Genomic DNA, 22,783 nt, shown 5'->3' on the forward strand with positions numbered 1-22,783 from the left:
GCAAATGTGTAAAATAAAAGTGTGAACTGAGGTGTTAACAAGCAGACAGAGAAAGGTGCACTGTTGATGGCAGCAGTCTGATAGTACTATAGGACTCTCTCCCCTGTGTTTAAATAGGGGATAATTATCAGAGGAACATGTGCTACAATGGGCATATGAAAAAGAATACTACTAAAATCTGAAACAGTTTGAAATTAAGTTTAATTTCACATGGTAATCATGTTGTAAAGTTCTATTTGGACAAATTAACTGCTGTAAATTTTTAAGCCAAAACCACACCTATGATACAAGTTCCCACCAAATGGTGAGCAACAGGACTGTAGAAGAAATATCCTCTCAATTTGTCTCCCTTGTAGAAACAAAAACAAAATTACTACTTATGGAATGTTTGGACTTTCTTTAAAAAGCATTGCAAAGTATCTGTCAAAGTGGCATGTGACATCTGTTAGTCTGACCCTTGGTGTCTAGTGATTCTCAAAAGTTCCCAGACAAACCAGAATCATCCAAAAGTACAGAGCCAAGAGGAAGAGTCCTCTCTGCCAGAGTCTTTGCGCCTTATAAAATTCTCATCACTGAGCTGATCACAGGATGAAACATTTTTCTTGAAAGCAACAAGTTCCTTAAGGAATTTTAGAGAGACCATTTTTCACAAAGAAATCTGAGTTCCTGTGAATAACTGTGATGATAACTTTTCCATTGTATCACATGAATGTTAATGGACAACCTCAAGTATTTGCATTCATAGACCATGTTAAGTGGTAATTAATTTTGCTGAGTTCATTTGTAAAAAGTCTCAGTTTCCATTTTAACTGACATAAGTTATGACAAATGAAAACCATTAAATCTTTACTATCATTTTAGTCGTTTTTTTTTTCCCTCTTCTTATTTTAAAGAGTATCTGACTAAATAATGCCTTGTGAGACTTAATTTCAGCCTTCATCTCCTAAATCTGCATCTTCCTTTGGATTTTAGGATGATTTCCAAATTAATGTTTATAAAGATTTATGAAATCACAGAGAAAGAGTTCTGCTAACCATAAAATCAATAGTCAAATTACCAGGATTAAAACATACATTTGCATTTTTAAAAAAGTGAGCAAATGGAAGAATTACTTCAAGGTATAGTTTAGAATAGAAACCTGAATATATGTAATCCTAATGGCTTCCATAGACGTAAAGACACTTTTGAAATTTTTATTGACTGGATGAATCAACAACAAAGCTTTAAGAAAGATGTAATACAGATTTATTATAATCCTGCAATTTTAAAGCCACATCCCAAGGACCATTCACTTAAGGATACAGGTGTTGAACAACTTGTTTTCAAAGATAGGATCATGCATCAGAGAATCCTATTAGGAGTTAGCTAGATCCCAAGAAGTAGATATAGTATGGAAAACCACCTCCCTTGGGAAATAGCTAAGTGCCTGGCATATAACAGACAATGGTAAATGTTTACTAAATTGAACCCATAAATTCAAGGTCTGTATTGGAATCATGAATCCCCCGTTCCCCGAACCCTCCATCTGTCATAGAAAGCTCCCGTCCAGGTGAAATCAACTTGTTGCAAGCCGCTTCTGGCAGCATAAGAACTCATACATGTGAGTCAGTATTAGCTTCTGTTTTAGTCAGTTTTTTCCCTGCTGTGACTAAAAGAACGCAACCAGAATAATTATAGAGGAGGAAAAGTTTATTTAGGGGCTCATGGTTTCAGAGGTCTCAATTCATAGACAGCAGACTTGATTCCTCAGGGCTCAAGGTGAAGCAGAACATCATGGCAGAAGAGTGTGGCAGAGGGAACCAGTTCACATGATGATCAGGAAGCAGAGAATACGAGAGGTCTCCACTTGCCAGATACAAATATATCCCCAAAGCCATGTCCCCAGTGCCCTACTTCCTGCAGTGACACCCCACCTGCCTTCAGTTACCACTCAATTCCATCGGGAGATTAATTCACTGATTGGATTAAGTCTGTGTGTGACTCCATGATTTTTCCTCCAAACCTTCTTGCGTTGTCTTACATGTGAGCTTTTCAGGGACACCTGGCTTCCAAATGGTAACAACTTCCTTCTACATAACTTCATCCTACAGAGACTGAACCTGTAGGGGGTTATAGCAGGAGCCACTCTCATGGCCTTTGATAACTGGTGGAGGACTTCTGCTGAAGTTGTTGTACATATTACTGAATCAGTCCCCATTTTCAATAAAAATATGATAAAATAGCTCATTATTATTTGCTGATCAGTGGTCACAGTATTTTCTAATTTCATAATTTCATGTGTGAAACTTTTCTTCCCTTAGATATAAAACCAAATATTAACACTGGCAGTCTGGCCTGGCTTGTCCCTGGTGGGGGGCTCAGCTACTGTTAGGAACACAGCTAGAAGTGGTGCAGCCAGAAACAGGCAGCCCATACCATCTTCCACATCATGGTAAACTGTTTCCCATGCCACCTAGGTAATGGCCCCAAAATTACTCTTCTGAGGGTCAGCATTTCTTGTTCACAACTCATAAAACTATTACGTAAAACTCCCCAAAGTGTATTGAAGTAGGTAGAAAAATGAGTGAATAACCTGCATCTTTATATCACTTTCCAAAGGAGAATCCAGAGACAGAAAGAAGCTGTTAGCACCTGAGACAGCCAAGTTTGATTCATTTGCCATAAAATCCAGAATGAATGAGCAATCTTTGCTAAAAGGAAATGAGATTTTAAAGTCTAATCAGAGGATTTAAGCAAAGTATTAATAAAAGATGCCCCTGCCCCACTTATTGTCTATAGGTCCCAGGAGAAGAAAGAAGAAGCTATCACTCTTCTGAAGGATTCCATTAAATATGGCCCAGAGTTTGCAGATGCATATTCAAGCTTAGCTTCATTATTGGCTGAGCAGGTAATTGTTTCCATTTAATTTCACACCGTATTTTTTTAAATGTGACTGTTAAGTGTATAAATTAATGTTACATAAATTTTTGTACTAATGATTTGACTAATGGTTGGTAAACTTACATTGGACACCTAATCTCTCTATGTCACTTTTCTTCCTGACAGATATGAGAAGCCTAGTTTTCTCATTCTAATATTTTCTTCACAGTGTAGGTGACCTTTAGACAAAGGTGGTGTCTTACTGACCATTAATATGTTTTCTGTAACTTTGAGACTTACTGTTTTTATTGCTGTTTACTTGTCATATTTTTCTGGGGAATTGACAATGGATTGAGGTCTCTGAACTCAATAGGGAACAAATTAATGACAATCTTGAAGACCCTGTGTCCTCAATACTTGTTAGGAGATAGCAGGTTTGATGGCATTCTAAGAGAAATTTCTCGTTGCATAAAAAAGGTTTGTGTTGAATCTCCTCCTCTTCACTTTTCAAAGTGATTTGATACCACTTTTCAGAATTCTGGACATATGACCCCTTGCTATGGAAAAGTGGAGAGGAGTCAACCTCTCTAAATTGATGAAATAATTTTGTTGACACTTGGAGGTGCCCTTGATAGACAGTGGATTATGCTGTCACACAATTGCCAAATTGTCTTTAAAATCATGCACAACATCTTAGCTAGATGCCTTGCAGCATTCATTCTGCTTAAACGTAAGAAATTATTTTGATGAGGCAGTTACTTAGGGTGCAATTTGCATTTTAAAAAAACTCATAAGTTCCACCAAGAAGCAAAATTAGGACATTCTATGAGTAGTTAAGTGATGGAAATTATGAAAATAGTTTTCTTGCTTTAATAAGTCATCCTCATTATCCCCCTTAGATACCCAACTCTGTGGATGCTTAGATACCCAACTTAATATGCAATGTTATAGTATTTGCATATTAACCCATACACATCTCTAGATTAGTTGTATTACCTAATACAATGCCAATGATATGCAAATAGTTGTTATACTGTACTGTTTAGGAAATTTAAGAAATCAGTACAAACCAGGTGCAATGGTGCACACCAATCTCGGGGTCTCCAGAGGCTGAGGCAGGAGGATCACAAGTTCAAAGCCAGCCTCAGCAACTTAGCAAAGCCCTAAGGAACTTAAATAAAAAATAAGAAGGTCCAAAGATGTGGCTCAGTGGTTAAGCACTCTTGGCTTCAATTTCCAGTAACCATCCCCTACCAAAAAAAAAAAAAAAATCAGTACAAATTCAATTTTTCTTAAGAATATTTTTGATCTGAGGTTGGTTTCTGGCCCCTTCATTTTCCTAAGATCCTCATCCTGCCTCTCTCTGGCCAGTGGTCTTGCTCATGCATGACAAGCTTCTCTCTGGGGACCCTTACAGGAACTCTGCCTGCCACATTTCTCTCCCAGAAGGCCCAGAGTTTCTTTCTTCACATCATGTCAGTTTTTGTCCATGTGTTACCATGTCAAAGGTGTCTTCTGTGATGACTCTTGTATGTAAATAGCAACTTTCCACTGCCTGGATGTTCTCTGACATTTTTTCCTGCTTTACTTTCCCATAGTATTTATCACCATCCAACATACATTTGCATGTTTGTGGTCTTTATGAGAATTGCCATTTTATTCATGACTGTATTCCCATGTCTGTCACACTGTATGTGACCAGTAGATTTTTGTCTCTACTATGGTACATGTTCTGAATTTTACTCTTATACTGCAAGTGGAGCTGAGCATGTAGGCCACAGTGTTATAATGGAATTGTGTCTCAGCGTGATGATCCTGTCTGACCACGAGAGCCAGTGTGAAACACGGCCATGAGAAATTATCCATTATAACCATAGGCCATCACCCAAGACATCTTTCAGTGACTTTTTTTTTTGGACATAATTATATTTCAGTGACTTCTTTATGAGCACTGGAAGGACAAATTGTCTCATGTTTTAGCATTAAAGAAGGTTGAACTTCTCATACATTACAAGGGTTGGTTGGTTTGTTTTATTTTGAAACCAGTGCATGAAAAACCCTGAAACTGCTAGAAAGGATTCACTCTCCCCTCTCCCCTCTCCATCTTGCCTGGACTCACTTCCAGCTGACAACCTTCTAGACTGCATAGTCTGCTTTACTCTGTGTGCATTTTTACTCTTGGGTTTGTCATTTTTAAAACCATTTATTTTATTCAGTTTATATTGTATATTTTTTAAACCTGCCTCTCTTTGTGGAATAATGAGGTATAACTAAATAAATCAAGCATTATATTAACAGTTCCCAGTTCCTTTTTCCCCAGCTTATCGGGGCAGATAAACATTTAATTGCTCTTTTTTTATTTATATGTGACAGTGGAATGCATTACAATTCTTATTATACCCATAGAGCACAATTTTTCATATCCCTGGTTGTATACACAATTCACACCAATTCATGTCTTTCATACCTGTACTTTGGATAATAATGATCATCATGTTGCACCATCATTTCTAACCCTATGCCCGCTCCCTTCCCCTCCAACCCCTCTGCCCTATCTAGAGTTCATCTATTCCTTCCATGCTCCCTCTCCCTATCCCACTATGAATCAGCCTCCTTATACCAAAGAAAACATTTGGCATTTGGTTTTTTGGGATCGGCTAACTTCACTTAGCATTATCTTCTCTAACTCCTTTCATTTACCTGCAAATGCCATGATTTTATTCTCTCTAATTGCTGAGTAATATTCCATAAATTACCTTGATGTTAATTGATATCACTTTAACATACCAGTGACAATCCAACAAGTTATTTTGTTGTTGTTTGTTTGTTTTGTTTTATTGGTACCAAGGATTGAACTCAGGGACATCCCATCACTGAGCCACCTCCCCAGCCCTATTTTGTATTTTATTTAGAGACAGAGTCTCACTGAGTTGCTTAGCACCTTGCTGTTGCTAAGGCTGGCTTTGAATTGGTGATCCTCCTGTCTCGGCCTGCTGAGCCACTGGGAATTATTTCTTTCTGTTCTTCTAAACCCTCCCCATTCTTCAAAATCAGTTCAACTTCCATTTCCTCCACATTTTATGGTGATTTGTCTTTCCAAAGTGTTCCATTTATGGGAATCCATAACAACTAATTGTGTATTGTTATTTTTTGAATTAATATCTTGCATTTAAATTTCAGCCTTATATTGACTTTTAGTGTTTTAGGTTTATCTTCTTCACACTGAGAGCTTAAGAAAACTAGTGATTTTTTTCTACACCCGTTTCTTCTTATGGCTTAATGTAGTGATGCAGGCTTTCACACAGCATCTCTTGACTTAACTTACTTTGAGATTCAGTTACCTGTGGTGTGATGTTGACAGCGTTTAATAGCATTTTCCTTTTTCACCTCACAGTAACCAACAGCATGGGCAGAGTCTGTTACCTCTCTGGGCCTCAGTTTCCAAGTCTGAAAATTGATATATTCTGAGTTAACTTCTTGTATCTAATGCTCTAACATTTTAGAAATATTTAAGATTATCTTCTTGAATATAAACTTAGTGCTAATGGATATTTTAATGAATAATTTAATTAGTTAATAACTATTAACACCAACACCGTGATTAGTATAATTATTTCCATACAAATAAAGTATTAATACGTGAAAAATAATTTGCCTTAATAAATTTCCCAAGTTTCAATTGTATTCCTTCTCTAAATTGATGAATTCTAAGTTCATGGAAAGTTACTATTTAAAAATGATCCTGATATTTAGTGACCCCCAAATTTATTTTATCCTATCCTTCAAGGTCTTTATATTCATTCTTACTTTTAACAAATATTATAGCGGATAGAAGTTGCTTAGATTTTGTTTTTGTTTTTTTTGTTTTGTTTTGTTTTGTTTTTTTCATTAAATAAAAGCAAAAGCAGTTTTCAAGGGGAATTTTGAACAGGTCAACATATATCCTTTTTCCTCAGCTTTGTTTAAAAAGTGCCAGATGGCTGATTTAAAATTGATTTCTTGATAAATTTCATTTTTGTGAACTGCGATGGCAAATTGATGTAAGTTATTGCATTTCACGTAATGGAAGCTGTGAACAATCCTTAAGAAAAACAAATTATGACTAAGACCAGGCTCTTTTCTTACATAAAAAGGTCATATTTTTGGCAGTCTTTCCTACTCTAGAGGTGGATGTAAAACGCTGTGAGACCTAGGAATCTCACTGAATGACTGAAGGGTTCTTTCTTCTGCCCCTTTAGGCAATGGATTTTAACATGAAAGAGATGGAGCAGCTGTTGGGTCTAATTCAGGGTGGCCTCCCCCTCTCCAACTTGCACCATCTCCTCTTCATGTTTTGGATTCTTTAGTCATGGAGGAATGCTTCAGATACACAAGCAAGGCACAGAGAAACTGCTAAGGAAGATCCACCTGGCTTAACATTCTTTGGTAGCAAAGGAATCCATTTCTTGGTGGCGTGGCACCACTTTATTTAACAGCCTCCCCAAATTTCAGATACCCAGAGAATATGGAAGGAACACTCACAAACCTGGGTTAACCCTCACTGAGCCTGTCATCTTCCAGTGCCACCATCTGTCCACATGACGGCGCATGCTTATTATGGTTGTGGACCAATCTAATGCTAAATGATCACTGAAATGAAGTCACCCATTGTGTAAGCAGTTTTCGCAATGTATGTGAAAAGATTTTGAATTCTTTATCTGAATTTAATTTCAAGTTCTTTACATCATCCTTAAGTTTCTGATTCTATAGCACCTTTTTTTCCTGCCTTTCAACATATTGTCTACCCTTCCCAGGTATTTCAATTGGAAAATTTGATAAGAATAGCTACTAATTTTTTATTATGTTTCTAGTTTTTTAAAAATTGTTGCAGAGCTCAGTAGTGGATGGAAAGCCAGATAGCCAACCTGTAGAACCTTCTCTTCAGGTTGGCCTCCCTCTTACCCCGGAATCTTTGGGTAGACTTCTTTAACATTTGATTAACTTATTGATTTATATTATCATCTAGCTCACTTCTCTCAGTCTTCTCTACAAGGATGTTTCAAAAACACTTTGTCAGACACCTGCTGAAATCCTTGCCCTGATGCCAGATTGTGATTCCATCAAAAAAGGAAGCAAGGTGTATTCTTTGTTCCTGGCTCCTTTTGCAAACATGCTATCTACTGACACTCTCCCATTCTCTGTGCCAGTGAGACCATTCATGGATTTGTCTGGAACTACATATTGTATTCCTTGCTCTGTTTGAACCTAAACATAGCAAGTATATCTATTTGGGCAAAGTAGATGATTTGAGAAGGGGAAATCTGAAAATTAGATTAATAAGTTGGAAAGACATTGCATGGTTAAAGCGTATTAAGGCTCATGATGCACCCCAGGCCTGAAATTGATAGGTAATAGAAAGCAAAGCTAAATATCTGAAGAGGGGGTTTCAGACATGGAAGGCTGAAAACCTTGTGGAAATACGTGGGGTTATTTTGGAAGAAGTTTAAAATTGTATTCTGGTGTAACTAAGAGCCTTGTTTTAGTTGGTGAGGGAATGGACAGACCATTGTACAAAGGGGAACTTTCAGCTTGTGCAGGTTGAAAGAAAATGAAAAGATCATTGAGAACTCCAGAGCAGAGCATCTAAAGGACTCACGGCCACTTTTACCCTTGGGAGACAAGAGGAAAACCAGACTTTAGGAAGGAAATGAGATCAGTTTATTCTTTTTCCCCAGCTACTCAACTCATATAGACACAAAAGTGTGAAAAATCAGAAAAAATAAAATATTCTTTTCACCCTTAATAAAATATCTAAAAACAAAAAATATCATTTTTATATCATGCAAATCTTTTTAATATATTTATGTTGTTTTTCTACTTATATTTCATATATTTTGGGTCTTATAAAATTATGCATAATATTATTGACATTAAAATTATGCATAATATTATTCACTTTTTCATAGTGCAGCATGGCCCTTTATAATTACCATTTTAATGGTTATTTACTAATTCAAAAGAAGGGACTGTAGTTTACATAATAACATGCTAATTGTTGACAGTTTAGGTTATTTTTTCCTTCTTTTTTTTTTTTGCAACAGTGAACTTTTCCTTTCTAGGGTCTTTTTGAAAACAATGTTTTGAATCATTTCCTAATGATATATTCCTAGAAGTAGAATTTTCATGTCAAAAAATATACACATATTTCATGACTCTTGACATGTTACTAAATTGCTTTCCAAAAGAGTAGTACCAATTTCCTCTTCCACCAGCAGTTGTACAACCTTTATGTCTCTAATATCATTGGAACATTTAAATGAAAATGACTCAGAAAGGGATTAGGGCTAGGAAGATAGTTTTAGGACTTCAACTAAATGAAACCCTATTGTGAGCAGGTAATTTTGAAAAGGGGAAAATGAAGACGAGTATAGGAGAGACCTTCTTATTTTATAGATAAAAATGTAAGGCACACAGAACCAAGTGTCTGTCCACAGTCATACAGATGGTTCGTGCAGGACCAGGCCTGAAATCTGGTCTCTGGAGTTCTTGCCAGCGTGGCTCTGGGGTCCCATGACTAGACTGTAATGGGCCATGGTTAATGGAGATGGATGCGGGGGGGGGGGGGTGGAAAGGGAGAGGAGATGTGATCCAGAAACCAGGGAGGGTAAGACATCCTACAGGTCAGATACACGAGGCTTCCAGAAGTTAATGCCCTCTGTGTCTGCTGCAGCAAAGACATCAAGAAATCTGAGGACAGAAGATAAACTCCTGGATCTGACTCCAGGGTGGTCTCTGGCTTGTCATTTTCTTCTGGTTCTCCATTAACATTCAGCGCTGGCTGCACTCCAGTGTTTCAGACCCAATTGTAAATATTTACAAGCCCTCCTTCACTTTTAACCACCCTACTCTTACCATAGATTATACAGCTTTGCAGTACACTAGCAGTAAAGGAAATAAAATTAACGTTGTTTATGACTCCGACCCATTGTAAACTATTACTAGCCCCAGGTTTATAGCCTATTGAAAAACTCAATTAATTAAAATGGTAACACTTAAAATATTTTTCTTTCATGTATTTTGGGATGCAACTTTATCTCTGAGTGGAAAGAAAATTGGAACAATAAAATATAAGTTAGAACTATATGTCAAAAAAAGAGGTTCAATTTCTTTCCTTCAACAAATTCCATCTTTTTTGTGGATGCAGCCATGCAGACCACTTCTTTGTGTGGCTAAGTCAACTTGCAACTGGATCTGGATGTAAAAATGTGTCGACTTCATCATCCAACACATGTATTGAGCACCTACATACCACTAAGCACTACAGATTTGAAGTAGCAAAGTCTGTGCCTTACCTTTAGGGAGCATAGAATCTAGGAGGGAAGGCTACCCTTAAGTGAGGAATTATGACCCCTCCCCAACAATAAACACAAGTCAGAAAATATGCAGACGACAAGTACCTGCAAGAATATATACCCCTTGTATTCCATCATCCCAAATGGAACACCAATTTAAAAAAAAATCAAGCAATAAGTATATCACTTATGGTCACTTTGAAATAATGTTTGAATCTTTGTTATGTTCACAGAATTGAAAATGTGGGGCTTAATAAGTTTTTAAATAACCTAATGTGAGAAAGAGGCACAGGGGTGGTGGAAGGGGGACAGCTAATCTGAAGCCTGAAGACCTGAGATATATCAGCTAAGTAAAAATAAAAGGAAAACCTTCCTGGCCAGAAGGAATAGACCATAATAACATGCTAATGGTTGATTATTTAGGTTATTTTTTCCTTTCTTCTTTTTTTGCAACAGTGAACTTTTCGTTTTTAGGGAAGTGTAGAGAATGGGGGCACAATGACAGCAAGAAAAGCCTCTGGAAGCAGGAAGGTGTGATTGTATGTAAATGTGGGTTTTCCTCTCTTTTCCTGGGCTCAGGAAGGCATTGCTCCTGTAGGTGCTCACTGTTAATGCTTTCTCTTGGGCTTTTATTTTCATTGCTTGCTCTTAGAATTTGCTCTGTAAAGTGGTTGTTTCTCTTTTACTTAAATTATCACAGAGTGGTGTTGATCACACTCTGCTAGGGATGAGAAAATCCAGGATTAGAAAATATCTAAATTTCCTTGATGGACAGCCAAATGAGTTGATTCATTTCAGTCAGATGTGAAAGATAGTTAGACATCAAATATTGATAGAATGTTTCTCATAAATGTCCTTGTTGATGACTTAGGGTTGGAGGAACAATTTTGTAAAGAAAATAAAAACAAGAGAGTGAGAAAGCATTTGTCTCTGCTTTATCTTTGGAATCCCTGTTTCTTGAATAGTTTTTGGCAAAGCCATTCACATGAGTTTAAAGATCCATTGGTCCTTAGCTTCTCAGGTTCATAATTATAAGTCCTCATTTGGCTAAATGGGAAGGGGCCTCCTGGCTCTGTGACTTTACATCATGGGTTAGACCAGAAGTACTTGTAGAAAGCAGTCTAGCCATGATGTTGGGGCCCTAGGGAAACTTCTTTTTTTCTATTGGTCCTTTACCACTCTGGGATGCCTGACTCCTCACCTTGCAGACAGTGCATATTGCTCTGGGCCATCCATTAAGCCAGCTGCTCCAAGAAGGGATCTAAGAAGGTCTGTGCAGTTTTCCTGATGGCTATTTCACTCCCTATCCCTCATGAGTACTCTAGTATTTTTGTTGCTACATGACATATCTGCAAGAATGGAAAAGCTATTTAAATACTGTCCCCTTTACTAACCATATAAATACCTATGTAAAGCCAGGTTTTCCTCACACACTTCACCACCCTCAACAACAAAAGCCATATAAAAGTCATTGATTGACACAAAATCAGATAGGAGAATAAGGTCTCTTCTACTAAGTCAAACATTAAGGAGATTTGTGAAAATATAAATTAATAAATATTAGTAATCTTCATTATTATAAATAGTAAAATTATAAATAGTAAATATAAAAAACTTCATGTAAATGTTGTTTGTTATTATTTTAAATAAGCTAACAAATAATTTTTTTAATTCTCAGCTTCTTTTTTAATATGATCAATATTGATATATGTAGTCCACATAAACAAAAGCTCTTTGGTGCCCTAGTAATTTTTAGAGCTGCAAAGGGTCTTAAAATCAAGAAGCTTGAGAGCTGCTGCATTAAGCCATAAGCCAATGTCTATCTGCTGGTTGCTGCAATCTGATCTATAAAGAAGATGTTACAGATATATCACTTGGCCCAAAAGAGTTAATTACAGTTAGGAGTTCTTTTTAGAACCTCTGCTTCCTACTTTCCCTTCCTCGTGGTAAAACACATGCCATCTTAGGTAATTATAGCATGTATAAAGAGGGAATGTTGACCAGGTTTGTGCCCTGGAAGGCTGACTTCATGCTGTGTTTGGTTGGGGGCCCAGGGGTACAGTACCCACTGTTACCTGTCAGGAACATTCTCTGCATCACTTATATCTTTAATTAAAGTTGTCTGGTGAATAGCTTATTTTCCTTTCCTTTGGAACTTTCAAGTCTGTAGAAATCAGGAACCATCAGGCATGATTCAGGACTTCTAGCCAGAGGAGGTAATTGAAAGTGAGGGCTTGAAATGGAGCTTCAAGGATTAAATAATACCACTACTCAAGATGAATGTGTTGTCCTTCCAGGAAAGGGAAAACTCGTTTTAAGCACCTGTAAGGTATTTTTTTTCTCCTGTAGTGATGTTTTCCCTTTGTTCTTTTCTTAAGTGGAGTTAATCATTCCTTGTGAAAGGAAAAGAAAGACAAATATTGAAGACATTTTTCATAGAGCCTTGAACACTACTGTTGGGGGCCACCGAGGGCACAGGGATGTGATTACTGCTCTTGACACACATGGTCTTCTAGATCCCATTACTCCTTTGGACTTTGAAAATTATTTTTCTACTAGAAACTCAGTTATACACCCTAAAACAATGGAGAAGTTATAGATGAAAATGTAGTCTCTGCCTATTTTGAGGCAGTAGGAAGGGGGGGGGCGGTAAAATTCAATCAGGCAAAACTAATTACATTTGAAAACTGCTGTTTACTGTTGTATTTGACTTGAGCCAGGGAGATTGTGAGGACATCAATTTTATTCTTTTCAGGAAAAACACATTCCAATTAACCTGGTTTGGTTGTAGAGATGTTTTGAAGATCTAATAGAAGCAGATTTTTTTTTCAGGCACATCTTTATGTTCCATAGCTGCTGAAGTGAATGGTAACAAGGACCCTCAGGTATGACAGGTGTCCAGTCCTTCTAATTCCAGGTCTGGGTGCCTCTCCTGGCTGCTTCACCAGCACCTTGTGCTTCTCCTTCCTGACACTACAAGCTTAGCTGTGATCCTCCTTGTTGTGAAACCCTCTCGCTTGTCTCTGAGGACAGGGATGTGTCTGTGCGGTACCCTGTGGTGTTTCCACTTGTATGTAGCACATGAAGCGTGCTCACCAAGTACCTATTGAGATGGCAGATGCATGGATGGATGAATATCCAAAAGTGTAATTTTTGAGCAATTAGTTTTGAGCCATCCTGGTTTATTTTCAGAAATCCTGCTTTTATTCAGGGGTCACCAATTCCTTGTATGTCCACTTAGAACCTAGATTCTACGCTCTGTCGCCAGGTAGCTATGAGACTTTAGCTAAGAGTTTTAATCTCTGAGTACCCTTTGGTTTAAAATTGTGGTAAACTTGGGTCCATTAATGTTCTTGCCAATTCTAATCTGTGCTCTCACTTTTTTGTTGTTGTTTGTGTTAGACCTCGACGCAAGAAAAGACCACCGACTCCAATTAAAATCAAATTAAAGCAAGCTTATTATTTCGACCAGCCGGGCTGCCTTTCACTCCCAAAACGTCGGGAACAAGACAGCCCCGAGGCTTCTTTGTGGCCCAGTTTTATAGCCCAAAAAGTTACACAAAGGGGGGGGGGGGTTACAGATAACAACATTCTGAAGAGCATAACACAAGTTTACATTTTTGCTGGCCCCGGTATCAGAATTTATGGAGATCTTAGAGACTCAGAGAGGGTCATTGTCCGGCCAGGGAAGGCCAGAATTTATGAGGCGTCACTAAGGTTTAGGAAAGGGTAGTTATCTGGTCAGGGAAAACCGGACCTGGGTGAGTTCAGGGCACGGGCAGGCATTCCAATCAGCTTTACAACATCAACTAATGGCCAGGCCATACAGACATCCTGATATTTTTACAGAAAACAGAAATGAATCCTTCATAACTTGTGACAAGCTGGCTTCTAATCTAATGAGATAACTAGGCTAGGTATATCATTTGTAGTTTTCAACATTAGTTGTGAAATTTGTATTTTATCATGTCACTGCATCCTGTAAAATTGTCATGTAAGATTGAAAATATGATCCTTTAAAAACAAAGATGGCGGTTTCAAACCCTAACACCGATCAAATAGTAAAATAGGCAAATCAAGATTTTCAGTTTGGATTATCCGGGGTATTTTTCTCTGATTGCTGCTAAGTAAGATATTAAGTGTTCCTTGACTTCTGTACTTGAAGGTGATTAAGAAAAATTGAAAGAAAATACACCTGAGTTAGTTCATTATTTCTCATACAGAGTTATTTGCACAGGAACTTGTAATCGTTGGCTAAGATGCCTCTTGGAAATGGTTGTGATGTCTGATATGGCTGCAGTATCAACTCTAGGGTACCCAAACTCAAGAGCATCTTGTGCTTATCTCATTAGTCAACTGCTCACATTGCATTGTGTTTGTTAGTTCATTGGTCTTTGAGTAGAACTACTATGTTGTCATCATCTCTGTGTCTTAGGCATCTAACTCCTAACCCTGTAAGTGGAAAAACCAGCCAGCACTAGTCAAACTTCTAGTGATCAGACTAAGAATAATAACTACATGTAAACAAAGGGCTGAATATGTAGTACACATTGTTCTGAGTGTTTCACATGTTTTGACCCATTTAATTTTCACAACCCTATGAGAGAGGTTCTATTGTTATTCCTGTTTTACATTTAATGCAGAGAGAGAGAGAGTAAAGTCTCACAGGGGTAAATAATAGGGACAGGATGCTAATCCATTGTACTCAAGTACCAAGGGCCCAATTCTTAATTACTGAGATTGTAGCTAACCTATGTTGAATGGATGGATAAGTGAATGAATACCCAGTGCTACTTTCTAAATATCAATTTTATTGGAGTTTTATGTAATTTACATTCTGCCTATCATCTTTTTATACACACACACACACACACACACACACACACACACACACACACTGGGTTGTCAGCCACTCCATGGATAATATCTTTTAAGTCTTCCCTTTTTCAGTAGATTGAATGGAAATACTTTAAGATTTTCATTGGTGGGGGGCTGGGGTTGTGGCTCAGCGGTAGAGCATTTGCCTCTCACATGTGAGACCCTGGGTTCGATTCTCAGCACCACATAAAAATAAAAAACAAAATAAAGATATTGTGCCCATGTATAACTAAAAAAAAAATTTTTAAAAAAAGATTTTCATTCATCTTTAACTTTTTTGAGTTTGGTAATTTGTTGAGTTTGGCAGTAAAAAAGAACATATTTTTAAAAGCCTGAATCCCCACTTTTGTCAAAGAGATATCTCACCTTTTCCTTAATGGTGTTTAAATATGTGAATTCAAGCAGATGGCATTGGTCATTCTATAGAGGATAAAGTTTCTATTACCTTTCTAGGTTAAATCAAATCTGAGTCCTGACCTGTTGCAGCACTTGGTATGAATATCTAACATTTTTATTCATAGACTTAAGGTGCCACGTCTGAGAAACCTGTGCTTCACCTTCCCTTTCCTGGCTGAGGGCTCAGGAGTAGTAACTTACAGTAGTTTTGGAAAATGTTCATGTAGAGAACATCTTAAGGAAACAGTTGTTCTGTGCTTTATTCTGCATCATTTCCTTTTACCTGTACTAGGAAATCAAATTGTTTCTTGGTGGATAATTCATAGAACATCAGGTTAATTAGATTTTAACTACTGTATTGTAAAAGAAAGTGTGATCTCTGATGGTTGTGAAAGATGTGCCTAAAAGTTAATTCATGACTATTAAAGCATGTTAGGGTGATCTTTAGATGAATAGAACATGAGGGCAATTAGAAAATTGTCCATTGGAAGTGTGGCCAGTAGCCCCACTTCCCCACTCAGGCTGGAGGGATGCTCTTGAGTAGACATACTACTCTAGGAGGGAACAGCTCAGAGATTTTTTTTTTTTTTAAAAGCACAGGTTTGATAAGGGGAGTAGCAAGTAGTTTGGTAAACCATAGAAATATTGGAAGGAAAGAAAGGATGAGGCCAAGCCCTCCCCATAACCTGCAACAGTCTCCCCTTCCTTCTTCCCTTTAAAAACTTCCCAACACACACCTTATAATATAGATCCTTTAAAAAAAAATAGTGCTGTCTATTCAAATGCCTCCCAGCCAGATCCCCACTTCTAAGCACATTCATAGTTTACTAAGAATTACAGAGGTGAAGGACATCTCTTTCAAACAGTAGTTTTCAAGCCTTTTCCACAGTCCACTTAGATGTTCCATAGTATTAAACATCACCTTGTTTGCCCTAAAGGAATTAAGCACAGATCTGTATTGTAGGTACTTGTGCATAGTTAGTAATTCACCTTAATTCAGGCAGAGTTCATAATGTTTTTTCATGTTTGTTTTTTTTTTTTTTTTTTTTTGGTCCCTTCTTTAAAGGAAAGATTTAAGGAAGCTGAAGAAATATACCAGGCAGGAATAAAGAACTGTCCAGACAGCTCAGATTTACACAACAACTATGGAGTTTTCTTAGTTGATTCTGGTAAGTGAAATTTAAAAAGAACCTTCTGTGTGGAGATTAGATAATACTATTTATCAAGCAAAAAGGGGTAACCCAAACAATCCCTCAGAAATAAAATCCAGTGTCTTGGCAGGAAGCTCGCTGTGCTGCCAGTCACATTGTACCTGGGCTGGGGGCTGTCATGTCAGTCTTCAGGCTCAGTTTAGTAAACTCTGCGCCTTCTTATAATCATGTCTCTGAGGAAAACTCCTCAGGTGGCAGGAAGTATCCTCCAGGAGTTAATGAGGCTCAGCTTTCTTTGGGTATCATTTGTACAAGTTTATAAACCTATGATGATGAAATGCTCCTCCACAGTGATACAGTACCCATCTCTGGATCAAGTTACCAGCAGATGGTAGATTCTTTTGTATAATTGATTTTTTTTTTAAAAAAAAAAGCCTTCAGAATTGTTTCGTTGTTCCCTCCTTGATATGTTTTACAGAAAGTACATTATTATAATTGATGCAGTATTCTCCTATGACAGGTACTAAATAAAATGTACTTATTTAATACAAAAGGTTACGGGCATGAATTCTATTTTATGATTTGTGCCAAGCCCCATATACTATTGGCATGTAATGAATACTTACAAGTCATGAGATGATATTTGAATTGAATGCAAAAATACCACTTTGTTCTTATTGACTGCTAGACTGGATGCCCTGCGGTAAAATTCACTCTTAATTATTTTTTCCCAATATGAAATGCTTGAAAGGTTTTTATTTTCCAGGATATGTGAAGCTCTTCTGTTTTACAGAATATAAATTTACATTCTTACATATCTAGGAAACTTAACCTTATTTTTGCATGTAAAATTGTTGTAGAGTGCCACCTGCTGGTTCATTAGCCACATGATAAATTGTCATAAGATATAAAGATCCAAAGAGACCTCCTGTGGGCCTAATTTAACCCTCTTCTTTTTATTTCAACAAGACAGAGTCACACGCAGTTTTAGTCAGCTTTTTCCTCCACTGTGACCAAACAACCAACAGGAACAATTTTAGAGGAGGAAAAGTTTTGGGGGTGCTCATGGTTTCAGAGGTCTCAGTCCATAGATGGCCGGCTTCATTGCTCTGCCTGAGATGATGCAGAACACCATGGCAGAAAAGTGTGATAGAGGAAAGCAGCTTAGGACGTGGCCACCAGGAAGCAAGGGAGAGCTCCACTCACCACAGACAAAAACGTGTACTCACACCCCCAGTGACCCATTTCCTGCAGCCCTACCCTAACTGACTACCATTACCACCTGGTTAATCCATATCAGCAGGTTAATGGCCTGATTAGGTTAAGGCTTTCATAATCCAGTCATTTCACCTCAATTTTCTTGCCGTGTTTCACATGAGATACGGGTGGACACCTCAAATCCAAACCATAACATACTCTACATATCCTGTAAATGACAATGACAATTCACAGGTCTCTCTGTGACATGGTATGTCTTGGATCATCCTAGTCAAACTTATATTCAAAGAGGGTGTATGTGAGAAAATTTCCTTGCAGATAATAAAGATTCCTTTCCCATTTAGAACTTTAGGGTATTCTGAAGTTCATTCATTTAGCTGGTTTCACTAGGAAACTTCTTGGGGGAACCATCTCAGACCAGAGAGGTTTGATTCTCATTCTGGCCTTTTTTCTTGCTTGCTATAGTATCCTTGTCAAGTCTCTTATGTCTTTGCACTTTAATGCCTATATCTGTAAGATATATCTGTAAATATATCTTTATATCTGTAAAGTGGTACTTTTGTTTTTGTTTTAAATATTTTTTAAATCCCAAGACATAGCAAATTATATCAAAAGGCAGCTAAACAGTATCCAAAACACCTGCAGGATCATATAACTGGGAAGTATACTGAAATATATAAATAATAAATTTTATAATGCCTCAAATAAATACAAATTGGCATTATTATTATGTTTAAAGTCACATTAAACAAATGCCATTTAAATAAAAATGTATAATTTAAAAAAGAGATTTTCAAGATGGAGCTTATACATACAGTGCCTCAGTAACTGTCCTCAGTATAGTGATTTAGACAGACCCTTAGAAATTGCCTCAGGACAGTTTTCTTTCCATAATAGCCAAATCTAATTTTTGTACAACTGGATAAATAACAATCGCTGATAATCTCAAAACCTCATATGAGCAAAGGTGGTGCCCAGAAACAGTTTGACTAATGTAATACATATAGTAAACACTTTGGCTACTGTAGTATACATAAGTACATTCGTTTTGCTACCTTTTATTACTAATTCTTTGAAAGTGTGAATGAAAAGGGAAATGGTCCAAAGTTAGAGTAAGGAGAAGCCAAAAGGTAAGCTAAAATACAGATTGAATCATTGTTGGTCTGACCGTAATACTGAGGAAGAATTATACAGATAATACTGTATCTCACAATTGAGACATGTTCTGCTCTTACCAAACCGTTATTGGTTGCAGGCTCTCCAGAGAAAGCAGTGGCCCATTACCAACAGGCCATTAGACTCAGCCCAAGTCATCACGTGGCCATGGTGAACCTGGGCAGACTCTACCGGTCCCTGGGGGAGAACAGCATGGCCGAAGAATGGTACAAACGGTACAGTTCCTTTTCTTTGCTTTCACATTGCCAGAGACCTCAGCAATTGCCACCAACTTTGTAATTCATTGGAACAAACAGGCTTTCAGAAGACTGGCAGATTTTGCCAGTTCAGGTGATACAGATTCTCATTTCCAAAGAGAATAGTTCAGCAATAAAAAAAAAAAACGGTATCCTTATAGACTTTTCTTCTTACTGGTTAGGTCATGACACTTATAGCTAGGGTTTGAATTTAATTTCCACTACAGTTAATCCATGGACTGCAACCTAAACCACACATATCAATTTCATGATGGGAATAGAAGAAAGACTGCACAGACATCAGAATAAGAACAGACCTATCTGTCAACAGCAAGGGAAAAGACCTTTGGGACTCAGTTACCATGTTGGCAGGTCACCAGATACATCTTTATATTCAGAGAGTGTCATTATTATCCTTTTTTTTTTAATCTTAATCATCTCAAACCTTGGACAGTCCTCCCTAAATCTAAGTTTAGGCCTTCAGAAATGTGCCTGTTAGAAGGAAAGTGTCAATTTGCCTTTCTCCAAACTCAGTGCCCTGCAGGTGGCACGCAAAGCTGAGATATTGTCACCTCTGGGAGCACTGTATTACAACACTGGCCGCTATGAAGAGGCTTTGCAGATTTACCGGGAAGCTGCAGCACTTCAGCCTTCACAGAGGGAGCTCCGCCTGGCACTGGTGAGCAGGAGGAGGAGGGCACATAAAGCTGGGAACACAAGCACAATGGGCATCAGGGCGCGCTGTAGTCACCAGGCCGCAGAACGGGAGCCCATTGCGTGAGTCTTCATAGAATCAGGGTCACTACCACTCACAAAAGACAGGGGCACCAAAAATATTTGGTGTTTTTGCTTCAGAATACCCTTAGACTTACAAAATAGTTGTAAGGATGCAGATATATCTTGGTAGCAGCCATTTGTCTAGCATGTATAATGCCCTGGGTTCCATCAGAGCCATCATAAAATAAAAAAGTTATAAAAATAGCTTAAAAATTCCCATGGACCTATTCACCCAGCTCAATCAATTTTTAACAATTATGTATGCATATGTGTATGTACATATGTGTAAACCTATATATATTTAGATGTTTATGAATGTTATTATACTATTATTAGCACATGGTATAATTTTTCTAACTCTTGTTGGTTAATTATAGATATCAAACCCCTTTATCTCTAGGTACTTTTGCATATAGTTCCTAAGAACAAGGACCTTTTCCAATGTAACTGCAGTACAGCCACCAAACTCAGGAAAAATAACATGAATATCAATATTTTTATTCAGAATTTCATTCTTCCTTAGATGTACTATGTCAAACTTGTTATTAAAAACAAATCGTTAAAAACAGATTGTTGGAATCAGGAAATTATTTATCTTCAGACATATTCACTCAATATTTTGTAAGAGGCACCAGCCATTTCATTGGGTGTCTTTGACATTTCTGTGATTCAGACACAAATATATGCACATACCTAAATAAATAAAGGAACAAAGAACCACAAAAACTAAAACCTATGAGCTGGTAGTTCAGCCTTCTCTGTGAGTCACTAAATAGATGCTGAGTGTTTTTGTCAAGATTGTTTTCTGAATGCTTCCATTTGGGGTTAACCGACTATCTTCTAAGCCAAGGTTCATGTGGGTTTGCAGGCTCAGGTTTTGGCTGTGATGGGTCAGACGAAAGAAGCTGAGAAGATGACCAGTCACATTGTGTCAGAGGAGACTGGATGCCTCGAATGTTACCGCCTCTTGTCAGCAATCTATAGCAAGCAGGAGCACCATGACAAGGTAGGGAAGGTCACTGCTGAGAGTTGTTTGGACTCGAGTAGAAAGTGTGCTCACCTGAATGGTTCTCCAGTTTACACATTCATAAGGCCAAGAAGTCTTGAACATCACCAGTGGGCCTGTCCTAGCTCATGCAAGCTTTTCACGGATATCCTTTTAACTCCTAAGATGTCCCTTTGAAATACTATATTCTTGGGTCCTCCTTATTCTAAATATATTGTGTGCTCTTATCTCCGCTGTTAGCTAGTTCTGAAAGTCTAACATTTGTACACTTTGTCATTTTCCATGCTTCTTCTAACACAGTTTTATGCAAACTTCTTAATGACCCTAAAAGGCAGGGCAGTGTTGCAAATGCTCCTGTTTATTTTCATTTTAAAAGTCACATAACCAGGAAATTCTTGAGCTGACTCAATAAAATATTTGTTGAGTGCTCACTATGTGCCAGACACTGTGTTAGGCTCAACCAAAAAATGGTATGAAGAAAAACAAAAGATCACTGCCTTATCCTCATGGAACTAACAGTAGAAAAGAAGATAGAAATTAAACAAGTACACAAAACAAATGTGGTTATAACACAGCTCAGTGATATCATAAAGAGATATGGTGTCCCAAAGAACATATCATGGGGTCTCCTTACTATATATACTGGTCTAGGGGGTCAGTAGGTTAGGGTTGGCTGATAAGTAGCAGTTATTAAGCAAAAGGAGCTGCGGGTGGTGGTGGGGGGGGGGGGATTGTGATGGGAACAGCACATGCACAGCAATAAGGGGCCTGGCTGAGAAATGGGCCTGAGAGAACAGGAACACAGCATGAGATGCAAATGGGTGGCTGGAACTAGACCCCTGGGGCAGGGCTCATGGCTTCATTTCTCATCCTGGAAGAAACTCTGGGGTTTCTGAGGAGAAAAGCAACTTGATCAGATGTGTGTGTTTTTAAAGGGTGTCTGCTGCAGAGGAGCTGTGGTGCTGGGGCTGAGGGGACCAGAGAGGAGGCTGTTGAATGGTCCAGACAGACATGTGGTCAGGGCAAACATCTGACCCCAGATCTTGCTTCCTTTCAGCTGTATTGCACAACTTCCCTATAAACCGGTTGTCACTGGTTTATAAATGGGAAACCTGCGGTATAAAGATGTTATTTTTGTTAAGGTCATCAAACCTCAATGAGAATGTCAGGGAGAATGGAGAATGTATTTTGATTGTTGGACACCCATGAGCCAACACATCTGAACAAAGAGTTTTATGAATTTTATTATTCAAGTAAGATTTCCTTTATCCAATGTGCATTTATTCTGCCCTTTATTTCCCATCTGTGTAGGCACTTGATGCTATAGACAAGGCTCTCCAGCTGAAACCAAAGGACCCAAAAGTTGTATCTGAACTTTATTTCACAAAAGGAAACCAACTAAGAGAGCAGAACCTTCTTGACAAAGCTTTTGAGGTAAAAACACCTAAAGATATGGTATTAAATTTGCAGATTAAAATGAATACTCCTGTAGTATTTAATGAAGATTCTGCAGAAGACACAAGTGAACATCAGTAGAAGTTTTACTGATATTATTTACTAAATTACCATACTTTTTTTTCCTTGTGTCCAGCCAACAGTTAGAGTAATGAGGTTGCAAAAATTATACCCAAGTATATTGTGGAGAAAATCTCAAATAATGTAATGGTGTTGAAAAATAAACACATGAGTGTTTACTTTTTAAAATATTATTGAAAACATGTAAAGATATGTGAACTAATGTGAATGTGAACCCTT

General features: G+C 37.8%; 1 protein-coding gene across 1 annotated transcript in view; it reads left to right on the forward strand.

Annotated features, from left to right (window-relative positions):
- Positions 1-22,783, forward strand: part of LOC113175576 (transmembrane O-mannosyltransferase targeting cadherins 1) — a 268,687-nt gene that overhangs the window by 234,153 nt on the left and 11,751 nt on the right. The window contains exons 13-18 of the mRNA XM_077798495.1: positions 2,779-2,887; positions 16,531-16,633; positions 19,089-19,224; positions 19,780-19,924; positions 20,891-21,028; positions 22,340-22,462. Coding sequence (XP_077654621.1) covers positions 2,779-2,887; positions 16,531-16,633; positions 19,089-19,224; positions 19,780-19,924; positions 20,891-21,028; positions 22,340-22,462 — 754 coding nt within the window. The remainder of the gene's footprint in view (positions 1-2,778; positions 2,888-16,530; positions 16,634-19,088; positions 19,225-19,779; positions 19,925-20,890; positions 21,029-22,339; positions 22,463-22,783) is intronic.

This window comes from Urocitellus parryii, chromosome 5 (assembly GCF_045843805.1).
Source record: "Urocitellus parryii isolate mUroPar1 chromosome 5, mUroPar1.hap1, whole genome shotgun sequence".
Lineage (NCBI taxonomy): Eukaryota > Metazoa > Chordata > Mammalia > Rodentia > Sciuridae > Urocitellus > Urocitellus parryii.